Source organism: Gaeumannomyces tritici (assembly GCF_000145635.1).
Source record: "Gaeumannomyces tritici R3-111a-1 unplaced genomic scaffold supercont2.1, whole genome shotgun sequence".
Lineage (NCBI taxonomy): Eukaryota > Fungi > Ascomycota > Sordariomycetes > Magnaporthales > Magnaporthaceae > Gaeumannomyces > Gaeumannomyces tritici.
Window position 1 is genome coordinate 889363 of NW_008804545.1, and position 14420 is coordinate 903782.

At 59.3% G+C, this 14420-nt stretch overlaps 5 protein-coding genes across 5 annotated transcripts; 2 read left to right on the top strand and 3 right to left on the bottom strand.

Moving 5' to 3' along the window:
• Positions 1-456: 456 nt before the first annotated feature.
• GGTG_00275 (hypothetical protein) lies at positions 457-1528 on the bottom strand (the record flags this gene model as incomplete). The annotated part of the gene is made up of 3 exons (XM_009218017.1): positions 457-641; positions 1050-1373; positions 1462-1528. 3 exons carry the CDS (start codon positions 1526-1528, stop codon positions 457-459), a joined length of 576 nt encoding a protein of 191 aa, XP_009216281.1.
• Positions 1379-5118, top strand: GGTG_00276 (hypothetical protein). The gene is made up of 5 exons (XM_009218018.1): positions 1379-1789; positions 1964-2030; positions 2195-2486; positions 2553-2723; positions 2823-5118. Exons 1-5 carry the CDS (start codon positions 1601-1603, stop codon positions 5041-5043), a joined length of 2940 nt encoding a protein of 979 aa, XP_009216282.1. The 5' UTR covers positions 1379-1600; the 3' UTR covers positions 5044-5118.
• A 3844-nt stretch (positions 5119-8962) lies between these two features.
• GGTG_00277 (2-nitropropane dioxygenase) lies at positions 8963-10909 on the top strand. Its single transcript, XM_009218019.1, has 6 exons — positions 8963-9261; positions 9375-9968; positions 10037-10065; positions 10143-10228; positions 10315-10494; positions 10569-10909. Exons 1-6 carry the CDS (start codon positions 9135-9137, stop codon positions 10696-10698), a joined length of 1146 nt encoding a protein of 381 aa, XP_009216283.1. The 5' UTR covers positions 8963-9134; the 3' UTR covers positions 10699-10909.
• On the bottom strand, positions 10743-12830 carry GGTG_00278 (hypothetical protein). Its single transcript, XM_009218020.1, has 2 exons — positions 12738-12830; positions 10743-12659 (listed from the first exon to the last, which is right to left on the bottom strand). Exon 2 carries the CDS (start codon positions 12284-12286, stop codon positions 11177-11179), a length of 1110 nt encoding a protein of 369 aa, XP_009216284.1. The 5' UTR covers positions 12287-12659; positions 12738-12830; the 3' UTR covers positions 10743-11176.
• A 286-nt stretch (positions 12831-13116) lies between these two features.
• Positions 13117-13950, bottom strand: GGTG_00279 (hypothetical protein; the record flags this gene model as incomplete). The annotated part of the gene is made up of 4 exons (XM_009218021.1): positions 13117-13290; positions 13394-13603; positions 13724-13769; positions 13861-13950. 4 exons carry the CDS (start codon positions 13948-13950, stop codon positions 13163-13165), a joined length of 474 nt encoding a protein of 157 aa, XP_009216285.1. The 3' UTR covers positions 13117-13162.
• Positions 13951-14420: the final 470 nt, after the last annotated feature.

Consider the following 14420-nt stretch of genomic DNA (forward strand, 5'->3'; position numbering starts at 1 on the left):
GCGAGGCAGTGCAGATGCGAGAACGGTTCGAACGACTCGAGACGTTCATGCCAGACGCCAAGGTGCATCCTGTTGGGTCGACCACTTCCCTGGATTCGCGATTTACCTTCCCGCCCGCCCATCGACCTAACCGTAAATTTCATCGGGCTGGTTGGCACCCCCGCACTCTCGTGTCCTCTTTGAGCCGGACTCGAGTCGGTCCATACGGCACATATGCCTGGAAATTCACGGGTCACTTGTAAACCCATATTGCCTTTCCCAGTTCAGGCGTTCTCCCCTTGGGCGTCTGGACATGGGCGGGCCACCCCCTACCGCAGAGCAAGTCGCTCATTGTTGTGAACGTTTTTTTTTTTTTTCTCCTCTCCTCGGGTGATATTATTCTGACGCGGAGCCGATGATGTGCGGCAAGCATCAAGAGTCGGTCTCATTTTACATTTCTTACATCGCTGCTGTCTTTCAACTCCCGTCGTGCCCTCGCCTCGCCGTCCCCACCCTGCGTGCTGCCCTGCAATCCCCGCCCAGCTCTTCCAGACACCCCCGGCCGCCGACTCGAGAGGTCACTACGTGAAGCTGCCTGCGTGCGGCGACACCATGACTCCCATCTTGGCGCCATTTCTGGCCGTCGGCACCCCTGCCCGGGCCTGTTGCAAATCATTCCCAGGTGTTGATAGCCGAGTGCGCCCCCCCCCCTCCCTGGGTCTGGCTCGATTGCTGTATTCTTCCCCTCCACACCCTGACCCTGGCAGGCCTGGGTCCAGGATGTCCCAAGAGGAAGCTCGGTGCCACTCTAGATGCGACTCCAGGTGACCCGGCCTCACCACCCCTTTTACCTTTACCCCCCCAACATTTCGCTCAAGCCACCTCCACACTGAGGACGTGGGTACCTACCTACCCAGGTATGTACCTACGGGCCCGCCCACGGACCCAATCGAAGCCCGGGACGCAGTCGCCGCTCTGCGCCCGGTGGCCGAGTGACTTGTGGTGGGTGGATGGGCCTGGCTGGATACATGCATGTGCTCCGCCGTGCATGCCCACTGCGTGCTACTTACACCTTCTAACCGGCCCTTTGAATACATAACTTTTCATAGGCCTCGCTCCGGGGAGCTGTTGCATGCGCCCTGGCCTAGTTGACCTACCACGGTCTCTGCCGCCGAAATCTTGGATGCCTTTTTCTCTTTTATTTCCTCCTCCCGCCTCAAAACCCATCCACCACGACGATCTCATCTTCTTCCAGCTGAAATCCTCCATCTCTCTCACCCGTCCGGCAACGAAGACGACCAAAGAGTCTGTGTGAGAAACCTCTTCTGCGGAGCCACCCTCCCCCGCCACGCCACCTCGACGACTCCCAGGCCGGCCCCTCAGCCGCGGCTTAGCTCGCAGAAGGAGAAAAAAAAAATATCGACCATCTTGCTAGTGGCCAGGATATCTCACTGGACCAGCTTCCAACCATCATGAACCTACGATAACGAGCAACGACGCCTTTCTTCTTATTACTATTTCCTAAGCTGTTCATACGTATACTCGACATCACCGCTCCATACGCTCGCTTTGATCATCTGGCCCCCCGACACTCGCTTTTGTCTGCCCACGACGCCCACCCATGTCGTCCTCCGAGATGGCAGCCGCCGCTTTCGAACACGCGCCTTTACCACCGCACCTATCCGCAGCCCCCGGTATGCATCCAGTGGCCATGTCGAGGCCCCAGGTCAGCATCGAGAGGCTGCCCACCCGCCGGATGAGCAACGAGCCACGGGAGTCGATGAACTGTAAATCCTGCCGAAAGCGCAAGGTACGGCCTCTCCAGCCCTCCCCTTCAATGTCCGCTAGCCATGGGCGGAATTGCCCATTGTCGTGCCGGCGTGGTTACGGCCATCGCCGTTGCCTCCCAGCGTGGCCTCTCCTTTTTTTGTGCTTGGGGGAACGGTGTTCTCTAACCCATCCTGGTATCGACCATGTCCAACAGATCAAGTGCAATCGTCTTCGCCCCTCATGCGAGGCCTGCCAAGTTTTTCAATGCCCATGTATATACGGTAAGCACTCCGTGTCCTTGCCCTTTTGTGACCAGATGGGAACCGGAGCATGACCTTTGGGGGGCTAGCTTCGGGGCTAGCTCCCGGAATCAAGTGTGCCATGGCGAGGGACCATGAGGGCGGGGCGTTGGACTAACAGTCTCGGAACCCTCGACAAATAACAGACGCCGTACCGAAGAAGAGAGGTCCGAAGACGGACGTGTTGGAGGCATTGCTGAAGAGGGTCGATGGGCTCGAGCAGCGGCTCAAGGATCAAAAATCGACGGATCCGGGAGCGGCAGCTGCAGTGGCGGCCGAGCTTGCGGCACTGGGATCGGCTGCGAGCGAGGTCTCGCAGAGGGCTTCGTTACCTACGGCGGCCACTTCAGCTGGCGACAAATCCAAGTCTGATGCGACGACCTCGAGCCGTACCGTCGACGTCCCGGAGCCAGTCATTTACTCACCCTCAGCTTCAAGGTTAGCGAAGCCAACGACCCCTCCGGACTGGACAGTCCTCGGACCGAATGCTGACAGGAAGAGCAGCGAACCATCTCCCACTGGGCCCGTCCCCGTCGACGCCCTGCTAGACACCTACTTTAGCCGCTTTCACGGAAAGCCGTACCACATCCTTGGCGAATCCTCCATCCGGCAAAGGTTGCTAGTCAACCAAGTACCATCATTTCTAGCCCACGCCATTTATGCTGTTGCTGCGAGGTAGGTTATTTATAGCACAAAAGGCCCACCTGCTAGCACCTCCCCTCTTGTGGCCTCGAGAGCCGCCTCCTATCGAGCCAGTCTAATCAGCAGCTGTAGGTACACGCCACATCCTAGCGGATTCCAGTCAGCCGTTCAGCTGAGCGAGGAGTACGCGCTGAGGGCCCGGAACGAGATCGACACGGACGAGCCATCCATCGACGCGCTGCAGGCGCTGCTCCTGACGGCCACGGCCTTCACCGCCATGGGAAGGGGAAGGAAGGCATACATGCTTCTGACCAGCGGCATCGGCATGGCCATGGCGCTCGAGCTTCACCGTGAGGTGGATCCGAATGCGCCCATGCCGCCTGCCGAGCGCGAGATGAGGAGGCGTCTGTTCTGGAGCTGCTTTCTGATGGATCGGTTTATGGCGTGCGGGTCGAAACGGCCGTCTCTGATATCGAACCGGGTCATCTCGACGCGGCTCCCCAGCTGGTCTCCCGGCCCGCACTCGCTCCCGGTCGAGGGCGAGTTCTTCGTCAGCGGGTCGAACCTGCACTACTTCCAGGGGAGCGGAAAGAGGTCACAGGGCAGCAGCGGGATGCTGATCGACATCAGCCGGATACTGGGTATCACAAACAGATACCTGGCCGCGGGGGGCGTCAAGGGCGACTCGCACTTCCCGTGGCACTCGCTCTCGAACCTGTCCAAGATCCGGCAGGACCTGGACATATGGGCGTCGGGCACCGAGGACGTCTTCTCGAGCGTCGGCAAGCTCTTTGGGCAGCCCGACTCGACGGTGCTGGTGCTGAGCAAGCTGATCTACCACCTGATACACTGCCTCATCTACAGGCCCTTCCTGCCCATCGACCTGGTCGAGCTCGCTGGGAGCGGACAGCACCAGTCGTGGCAGATCGAGGCGACCAACATGTGCTTCCTGCACGCCAACGCCATCGCCGAGCTGGCGGAGCTGGGCAAGTCCACCATCGAGTGGCCGGCCTTTGTGGGCTACTGCATCTGCACGGCTGGCACGGTCCACGTGCATGGTGCCTTCTACAGCAAGAACAGCTTCGGCGGTGACGGCAGCGGCGGCGGAGTATTCTCGTCATCGGCCGACTTTCTGTCGCGCGAGATGCAGCAGCTGAGCGAGCTGCGGTACGCGTGGGCTAGCGTGCAGCACCAGCGCGAGACGCTGCAGGGCATCTACGGCGCGCACGCCGAGCTCGTCAAGAGCCACGCCCGGAACCCGATGCGGTACGCGCCCGTCTTCCAGCTCGAGGACTTCTTCGACCGCTACTCCAATATTGGCGGGCCCGGTGGCCAGTCGTTCCACTTCGACTCGGCCAACATCAGCCTCTCGGACGTCGTCGTCGACTACAACCCGGACGTCTATACGGGCCACGACCTGTACGCCCCGCGGGCCTCAACTAGCAGCAGCGCCACGGGCGGGCTGGACCACTCGCCCGCGACCGCGTCCGCCATCGTCCCTCCCACGATCCCGTCGGACCGCCCGAGCCTCAAGCGGAAGAAGATGGCCCCGACGGGAATCAAGGCGCCGCCCCCGCCCCCGCCGCACCAGCAGCAGCAGCAGACAATGCATTCGGACCCGGGCATGCCTACCAAGGGCGGGCTCCAGCCCTTGAACACCGCCGCCGGCATGGTCCTGCCGCACACGCCGCACAGCCTCCCGACGCCGTCGCACAGCCGCCACTCGTTCACGTTCCAGCCGCCCCAAGGGTCTCCCGTCATGCTGCAGTCCCCGGCCGGCGGCCCGCAGATGCACCAGGTCCCGGAGCAGATGGGAGCTGGAGGCGGCGTGGTCGACGACGGGCGAGGGGGCGGGTTCGGAATGCACGGCCAGCAACAGCACCACATGCAGCACCAGGCACTGCAGCAGCAGTATGGACACCACTCCCCCTACGGCTACGGCGGAGCAGGGACAGGCCCGGAGTCGATCCGGCACGGAACCAGCAGCAGCTCCATGGGACCGGGGACTCCGGGCGGCGGCGGCGGCGGCGGCGGCAGCTACGACCCCATGTTCGGCACCCTGCCCACCAACGCCTTTAGCAGCCCCGCGCCCGGGCCGTGGCAGCAGCAGCACCCTGGCGCCGGGGGTGGCGCGGCCGGCGGCAGCGAGGACGGCAAGCAGCACGGCGGCGGCGGGCAGGTGCTAGCGCACAGCCCCGGGGGCCGGAGCAACAACGGCAGCACGGGCACGGGCGCGGCCGGGGAGGAGAAGGACCCCTTCCTGAGCCTGCTGGAGCAGCTGGCCGAGAACGAGCAGGCCATGGGCCCCGGGAGCGAGCTCGACATGTTCCTCGGCACGACTGCGCAGCGGTAAACTCGCGGTCACAAGCCATCCATCCATCCATCCATCCATCCATCCATCCATCCATCATTTCATCTCTTTGTTTGTTCTCATCTAGACCACCGAGCGTTGTCCGATCTCATTTTCTGTCGGCACATTACCTCATCAACCGATCACTGCCTGAACGCCACGGCGTATATAACAGGTCCTCGTCAACTTTTCGAGCATGTCGTTTTTCTCTTTAAGCCCCGCTCACATTTTCTTGTCCTCGATCCTGGAACCGCCAGGGTCTCGAGGGCCGGCCTTGAAGGCCCATTCTATTCACGGCGGGAGACTCTCGTGCGGTTTTTTTTTTTGGAGCGCGGGTCATGACCACTTTCCTTGTCTATCTTTTTCCTACGTACAAGGGACAGGGTGGTTAAGGAGTTCATACAGAATTGGGAACTTTTTTTTTTTTTTCTTGCTTGGCAAAAAGGGGAGGGATATAAAACTGTTTCCGGTCCGGGGGTGGGCGGTCATATACTGCGCGCTACGCATTTCCTACTAATTCTTTTTTCCCCTGAGATACCACTGGTACTTCTCGTCGTTTCTCACTCTGTCGCTCCTTTTTTGCTGGAGGCCTATTCGGTATTCTACATGCGGGCTTCCTCTTTTCCTTTACTTTTTAGTCTCCCCCCTCCGTTATAAGGAAGCAGGTTGGCGGTGAACCCGGGTTTTCTTTATTTGTCCATCCATCCCACCACCACAACGTGGGGCCAACCCTGTAGAAAAGACTCAAAGCGTACAAACCTTGTTTAGCACGCATACAAGCATATAACTACACTTAATATCTTGCAATTCCCATTAGCTGCATGCACGAGTTGTGTCTCCCCGGGTAGGTTAGGTATGTTCTGTAGCCTGCCTGCCCCCTTGGTTAAAAGCACGCCCCTTTCTTTCTCTGTCACCCCGGCTAGTCCCGCATCAAAGTCGGAGAGATAGAGAGAGAGAGAGAGAGCGCGCAGTCGGACGTGCATGGAAGGATTTATGCCTGGACTTTGTGGCTGCTTGTCCCTTTTTTGTTTCTTGCTGTCGCCCCCACCCACACTATCGCTCAAATCGAAGTCCACATGTATGTACCTATAGGGCAGATAATTTCCTCGGACTGCATGAGGGGGATGGTGTGTGGGGTGTACAGGTAGAGAGGCTGGAAAGAGGGTTGCGTGCGGATCAGACGATGGCCTGCTCCGCAAAGGATGTATCTGGCGGGTCGTCTGTTCTGGCCGGAGGCTTGCTGGTTGGTTCAACCCTTCCCCTCCCTCCCCTCAACCTGCCCCCGAGGGGTCTCCATCACGAGCTGTATGTACCTGCCTCGCGTGCCCACCGCCCACCGAGCCGAATGTGCGGTGTAAAATTTTTACTTCTTCTCCCTCGTCTTTTTTTTTCTTTCTCTTTTTCTGCCTTGGATGCTCCGCAGGCAAACGTACCCGCAACGGTAAGGATCGATGACGAAGTCCATGCTTGGGGAGGAAAGTACAAGCGAGAAAACGAGGATCGAGATGGGGAAGAGAAGAGGGAGGAGACGGAGAGGGAAATCACCAAGAGGGAGGGATTGGAGATGGCTGGGTCAAACCGGGGTTACCATCAAGGCAAAGGCTCGCGGGGTGGGTGAGCTTTTCTTGGGCCTGGAATCAGCTCAACCAGGACATGGAACGATCTGGTACATCGGCGTTGACGGGGCTGCATGCCACCGTAGCTACCTATCTAAAACAAAAGGCCTCGCCGCGACTGGCGGCTAGGTACCCAGATTCCGCCTCACTCTAGGTCAGGCCCAGAGGCGGGCGATAGCGTGACTTGTTCGTTTGATTTTTCCAGAAAAACACGACCGGCTATTATTCCCCGGGGGGTGGCTGTTTCCCCCGGTCGTCCGGGCCTTTGGGGCTCGGCTATCGCTGGGCCTCGTTCTGGTTTGGGGAAAGTGGCTTTACAATCTTCAGAGGTACCCATCTCCCTAGGTACCTGGGTATGTATTTGCAGCACCAGGTCCAACTACCTGCGTCACCAACCTGCTCCGAGCATTTTTCTCGTCACTCGTCCCGTCCAGAAAGACCCCGGCGGGGATCTGGGGTTTTGCCGGCCGGTTGTTCATCGGTTTGCCGGCAGTTTTGTAGATCGATGACGACAATGGCGAGTAAACAACAGAAACACACAAGAGAAGAAAAAGAAACGCCAAAAACGGCCCCCAATGATGAAAAAAAGCAGCAGGAAAAAGCAAACGGGCGCACAATCCGCGATCTCTACTCACCTCGGCTCCCGGGCATGCTTCCTCCGCACAGGACATTAGTTTCTTTTCTTGGTATCAGCCCCCTTTTTGGCCCTTTTCTTTTTTTCATACCAGGTTTCCTAGGGCACTCTTTTACTCAGCTGTCCCTCATCTCACGCACGCACACACACCTCTTGACCCAACCCCCCCGATCTGCCCAGCCCAAAACCCTATTCCCCGCATCTCGCCCGCCGCCCCATAATTGCGGTACCGCGGCCCGGCATAACATCACCTGGGTCCCCACACATCCCAAAAGAAGGGCCTTTTGCTCCCCCCTCGAAGCTCTGGCTGCATGTTCCATGCGGGGGTGGGTGGCGCTCACCCTCCCGGGGGGGAAGTGGGACAAGGGGGGTGTGTGTGTGTGTGGGGGGGTGTGGGTGGTTGCTGTCGTGGATCTAGACGTGCCGATGTTTTTGCGCCATGAAGGCGAGAAAGGTGACTGCCCATGGCAGCAGCAACAGCAGCAGCTTTGCTAGCCGCACGGAGATGGGGCCAAACAGCTCCTCCCTCCTCCTCGCTTAGAGCAGCAAGCCGGAAGGAGCAAGAAACGGGGTCACCGGTCGACAATGTATACATGGGGTGTGGTGCGCGGCGGGCAGCCTTCCCCGCGCCGCAAAGAAGAAAAAATGCCGAGGTCTCAGCATTTGCAGAGTGTCTGTACCTGAATATGCATGATTTGGATATTCCTCCATTCGGAGCCTGTGGCGAGGGCGTGCATGAATTCCGATGATGCAAAAGGTCCTGTTTACTCTCCGTGCCGTGTCTGGTACGACATCAAGTCAGAAAATAAGACAGACCAGAGGGAGAAAAAAAAAGAGAAAAAAGAAAGAAATGAACAAGCTGCATGTATCAAATGAGGTGGGCGGACCAACCTGCACCGAGTACATAGTCTTCTTGTTGCTGCACTGCACCATCACCACGTGCATTATTGGCCAACCTGAAACTTGACGCGCCTTTTGGCTGCCCAGTTACGGGCAGTTTTTTTCTGTCTCCGATGTAGGTACATAGTCTGCATGTACCTCGAGATTCAGAGGGGTTGGGTGAGTCTTGGTCAAATGCTTGGCCTTCCCACCCACACCGTCGATCCCATTTGCCGTGCAATCGGATTCTGTTCCTGAAGAGTAAAAAAAAAATCAAGGAACGAGAGAGATGGTTAGACATATCGGGCCCCTCCTGGCTGGCTGCCGATGCAATGCCCCGATAACATTCCTGACCCCATCGGCTGGGCCGGTGGAGAAGAAAGTGGGAGAGAGAGGGAGAGAGAGTGAAGAGGCAGGCGAATGGGCGGCGGTGGGCGGCGGGCAGAGGAGTCCCAACAGGCCCTCCCCCTTCCCCTTCGGACACTCCCGGGCGGGAACGGCGGTCAGGAGCCGTGTATGCATTATAAATTGGACCCCTGGCTCCGGAAGTGCCCGGCGACGAACGGGGTCCGGGGAAGAGTGGCTTGCGGCGCATTTGGTCCGCCGGTCCCTGCTGTCGGCCCTCGCCTGATGTGAGCGAGGGGGGAGGAAGACGGGGGAGGAAAGCGAATACCATTAACAATGGCGATGGCGGTGATGCATTCGACTCAGTGTGAATCAGCCCGTGCCGAGGCGGGCAGGAACCCCCCACCAACACACTGGCCACCAGGCTTACGGCTTTGTCATCTGTCACGGGTTCTGGGGGCCTCGGATGAAGCAGATGCCGACTTCGCACACTTTCCCCTCAGCAAACTTGGCCGCGCAACAGAAAGGAAGCAAATAACGCCACGGGTAGGTTACCTAGGTGTATCTAGCCATACCCAGAGAGGGAGAAAAAAAAAAGAGAGTTACCCCAAGAAGCAACAATGGCGGCCACGAACCCGCTGCAGAAGTGGTTCCCCAACACCGAGGCACCCCTCATCATTAGCGCCCCAATGCTTGGCTTCGCCAACGGGACCCTGGCCGCTGAGGTCTCCAAGGCGGGCGGGCTGGGTAAGCAAGCGCAGGCGTTCCTCCTCCCCCTGATTCGCTCCCAGGTTGCGCATGACAGGCAAAGTTTGTTGATGTGTTTGTGCGACCCGGCTTGCCCTTTGCCTTTTGCACAGGGATGGTCCCCGGCGGCTACGACTTCGCCCCGGGCTCGGACCAGATGAGCAAGCTGGACGCCGAGCTCGGCACGGCCCGGGCCGCGCTGGGCCTGGGCGCGAACGACGGCCCCGCCCCCGTCGGCGTCGGCTTCATCCTGACCCGGGCGGCGGCGGGCGCCGAGAAGGACTTTGCCAACGCCGTCGCCGCCGTCGTGGCCCGCCGCCAGCCCGCCGCCGTCTGGCTGTTCGCGCCGCCGCCGCCTGACGACAACGACGACGACGCCGCTGAAGGAGCAGTCGGCCAGGCGAGCCTGATCAAGGCCGTCCGCCGGGCCGCCGCCGCCGCCTCCAAGGCCGCCTACGACGTCTGTGTTTTCGTGCAGGTCGGCACCGTGGCGGCGGCGCGGCGGGCCGCCAGGGAGGGCGCCGACGTCATCGTGGCCCAGGGCGTCGACGCGGGCGGCCACCAGTTCGCCGTGGGGAGCGGCGTGGTCGGGCTGGTGCCCGAGGTCCGCGACATGCTCGACGCCGAGTTCGCCGGCCGCCGCATCGGCCTGGTCGCCGCCGGCGGCATCGCCGACGGGAGGGGCGTGGCGGCCGCCCTCGCGCTTGGTATGGCGAGATACCCGCCTGGATCTGCACTTTTTCCCGGCTAACGTGGCTTCTTTGCCGCTGCTCAGGGGCGGATGGCGCCGTGCTTGGTACCAGGGTGAGTTTTCTCTTGGGGGCTTTCTCTGCTTCCGGGTCGTCAGACGCTGATCCCACCTTGAATTTCCATCTCAAAAGTTCCTCGTTTCCAATGAAGCGTCGACGCCCGAGTGGCAACGCAAGTTGTACCTCGAGACCAAAGACGGAGGTCTCACGACCAACAAGTGAGAAATATCCCTCAATGTTTGAAAACGCCATGGTGCGCATACCCCGACTAAACTCTGAACACCTCCTCGGTTTGTTGGCCCAGATCGGACTTTCACGACCAGGTTCGGGGAACGACCGACATATGGCCGGCCTTTTACGACGGGCGGGCAATCATCTCGCAATCGTACCGCGATCACCTCGCTGGCGTGCCCGGGGAGGAAGTGATAAGCAGATACGATGCTGCCGGCGCCACTGGGGACAAGTCGCGCATGGTCAGCTGGGCGTAAGTGACCACTGTGATGTGCCGCCCATTCACTTTCAGGCAAGTCTCCCTGCTGACACGTCACGCGACGCCAGGGGATCGGCAATTGGCCTAGTCAACGAGGCGCTGCCTGCTGGCGAGATCGTTGTCAAGGTCCGAGGACAGGCAAGGTCTAGGCTCCGCGCTCTACAGCCGCTAGCATGGAGAGCAATCGCCAAATATTAATAGCAGCTTGTAACTCGAGACAGCCTGGACAGACCGCTTAATAGGTCACAGCTAACCGGAGCTGGAAACGGAGAGTCTGCAGTTGCTATTCTAGTGATTTTCAACCGAGAGGGGCTACGAGGCGAGGATAGCATCATCAGCTGCTCGGCAAGATTCAACGCCGCTGTGTGACCATGTGAACAGTAAAGATTCGCCTGGAAGCCATCTGGACGACTCCTGCCAAACGCACTTTAGCGCTGAAGTGTCGATCCGTTAGCCCAAGCGCTTCAGCCAGCCAAAGGCCTGGGAGATATTCCAAGTCGGCATCGTGACAGTGAAGGAGCCCCTACACCAACCCAACCCAAGCTCACTAGAATTCCCGGCAAGTGCGAATGCAGCTCATCCCCTGGGCCAAGTTCATCTGCTTCTCGAGAATTATAGACGCGAAGTGACGGCATTCACCAAGTCAAAAACTCATTTCCCAAAGAGTGTAGCCTGTTCAGGCTGGGGATCCCTCCTTGTCTTGCATGCTCTTCAGAGCAGACGACACAAGGTGCGAGGAACCGACAACAAGGACATGTGACCCATCCGAATTGTCTGTTGTTTGAGCTGACCGCAAGGCCTCATGAATCGATGGCGAGATCTCGACGGGCGCCAGTTCTCTCCACAAGGGAGCAATCTCCTCGGCAGATTCGGGCGCAAACATGGGCTTGCCCGTGATGATATTCGCATGGGCTGAAAGGATTATGCGGTCGAAGGTGATGTCTCGTGCACGGCAGTGACGTGCGAACACGTTGATGAGATTCACCGCGTCGCGGTGCTTGGATGCCTGACCAAACACCAGGGTTCTGGTGCGGCGAGGCCGCGGACTGGCCTCGCCGTCGAACTTGCGCACCTCGGAGATGAACCAGTCAAGCGCCACTGGGATACTGATGTCGTTGTGCGCAATGTCAAGGTACCATCGGGTTTGGGATTCGGGCTCCTCGACTACCTGCATGCGCCCTGGAAGCTGGTACGTACGCATCGTCTCGGCAATATCGTCGTCGCTCAGCCTCCCTTCGAAGCGAGACTCCAAGTAGGCGTTGGCGAGCTCGATGGACAGTGCAAGATTCCCGCGCAGAGCCGGGAGCTGGAGGGCAGCCCTATCAGTCCGGTCCGTGGGGACTTGCGCATAAGTAGGGTCGAGGAATGTGATGGGGCATCCCAGATGGGCCGCCTCGGCCTCTAACTGCTCACGAGCCTCGGGCAGCTGCGGAACCGAGAAGGCGCGACAGCCGGGCTTCATGATTCCCGCCTTGTTCCGAGCGATCTCGGCGACGTTGTTGCCCAGAAGCGGAACGTGATCGAGGCCGATAGTGTTGAAGCCGCACACCATGGTCCTGTCGTCCCACATGTTGGTAGCGTCGACACGTCCGCCAGCATGGACCTCGTAGACGACTACGTCGACCTTCTCATGCGCAAAGACATCAGCCGAGAGGAGAGCCATGAGCTGCAGGAAACCTGGCATTTCATCTTCCTTGCCGCCAACATCGGCGAGGATGGTGTTCCAGACGTGGAAGAAGCGGTCGGCATAAACCGCCTCCGACACCAAGGACGAGCCGATCACCATGCGCTCGCGCGGCGTGGTGAGGTGCGGCGAGGTATAGCGGCCGACCCTGGCGGCGATGGAGTTGGAGCGGAAGTAGGACTGCAGGAGGGCCTGGGTCCACGCACACGTGTTGCCCTTGCCCTTGGTGCCGGTGACGTGGATTACATCGAAAGACGTCCGCTGCAGCCCATAGTCGGGGGCACCGACGTCAAGTCAGGCAATGGCACTCGCGGGGACAAGGTTCGCCGACGGCAGAGATGCGCACCTCAAGACCCAGGGCCTTCACCCACCGCCTGACCTTGGTGAGGTCGAGCCGGCCAGGCTGCAGCTGGACCTCGGCGGCGGGCACATACTTGATGTTTTTAAACCGCGTGGCGGCAAGACGGACTGCCTCCTTTGCGGTGGATTAGTCCGTAGTGTTTTTTTCTGTTTTTTTTTTTCGCATTTTATGAAGGGCCCAAGAGCGACAAACCTTGTAGGACATTGTCGAGACGTGCACCGTTGGACGGAAACGCGTCGCGCGACACGGTCTCAACTTTGCGAGGGTTGTTTGCAAGGGGCCAACATGACGTAGGTTTGCCCAGAAGCGTCAACCCCACCATTAGCTCGAGAGTACCCCCCAAGGCACGTGCACTTTCCACCAATCGAGCATCCCGTGATCAAGATTCCAAGAACTTTGTCAAACTGGTAGATTTGGACACTCACACCTGCCCAGCGCTTATCGAGGGCGAATATCTGACATTAAGAGCCGATGTGCCGATGCAACTAGTCGAAGCTCCCCCTGTCCAAATCTGTCCGCATGCCAACAATGGGACAAGGGTGACTATTTCCCAGTCGAGATTGGCCCTAAGCACCATCACATGCACAATCCCGACCTCCCCCTCTTGCCATCTACCCCTAACAAAGGCAGGGCAGATGGATTGTCTGGTAGTTGCTGCAACTGCTTCCACTCGGCATCGCGCTCCCGGTCTGCAGCCAGATCTGCCAGTAGCTACCCTCGAGGCGACACACTACAAAGTTCAAGTCTGGAAGGCCCAAAGACGCTTCCTGTCAGCAGACGGCGGGCCATGGAGTCACTACTGATAACATGACGCCAAATCATCCGGGTTGCTACTCATTGCTACTCACTCCTCCCCAGACTGCTCCCCTGCCGGGTGATGATGGTGTCGCCCTCGAGGCCCCACGCGTCGGTGCGCGAGGAGTTGTCGAACGTGAGCGTCTTGTACGACGTCGAGTCGGTCCCGATGTTGAGGTACCTGGCCGTGGTGGCCGACCGGATCGTGCCCGCGATGTCGAACTGTCCCGCCGTCGCCTCGGGGCCGAGCACTACCTGGGAGGCTGTCGGATGCGGTGTCCAGTCGTCGTGTCAGTCCCGCCCTTCTGTCCTCGCCCTGGGTAGGGTACTGTGACGTATGAAATAAAAGGAGCAGAAAGGGGCCATGTTGTTGGTCATAATACCGTTCCTAGGGTGCGCCTGTAGGTACAAGTGGTAGATGGGATCGCGCTGTGTTCGAGGCCCGAATATAATCCTGTCAGCACCCATGTGCATCTTTACCGACAGAAAGATCCGAGAGGGGCTGGCGTGTAGATCGTACAACACCACGAATCTTCTCCGGCTTGGCAACAGCCGTCCCAACAAACGGGAGAGCCGCCACCGCCGACTGGACAAGAAGCCACAGTCGCATTGTTTTCTTCGATCTCGGTTCTGTTTACAAGTTTTTTGCCCTGTCAGGAGGCGCTGGAGCAACCTCGCCTCGCTTCAAAATTTGCGCAAATGAGACAGGCGTGGCAGGGTTGAGAGCACGGCGCCGGGGATTTGCGCTACTTTGTACCATCCCAGCCCAGCCAACACCGGGCCATCCCTCTCCGAGCGGGCGGGCGGCTACGAACCGGGGAAATATTCAGCGGCGAGAAACGGCCGAGGCCGGATATGGACTCTGACGAGATCCAGCAACCATATGACAGACGGGTAAATAGAGCTGGCTGTAACGAGCCCACGAGTCGGGAAGCGATCCGAGGCGGCATTCGTTCAGAAATGCGGCGCCCGTCGTTCAGTGAAGGGCAGGAATCTGGTACGACGAATCTAATCCGTTCATTAGGTTTCTCAGCCAGCCACGACCGACGTTGTGAGGAAACTAGTGAGCTTATAGTCGCA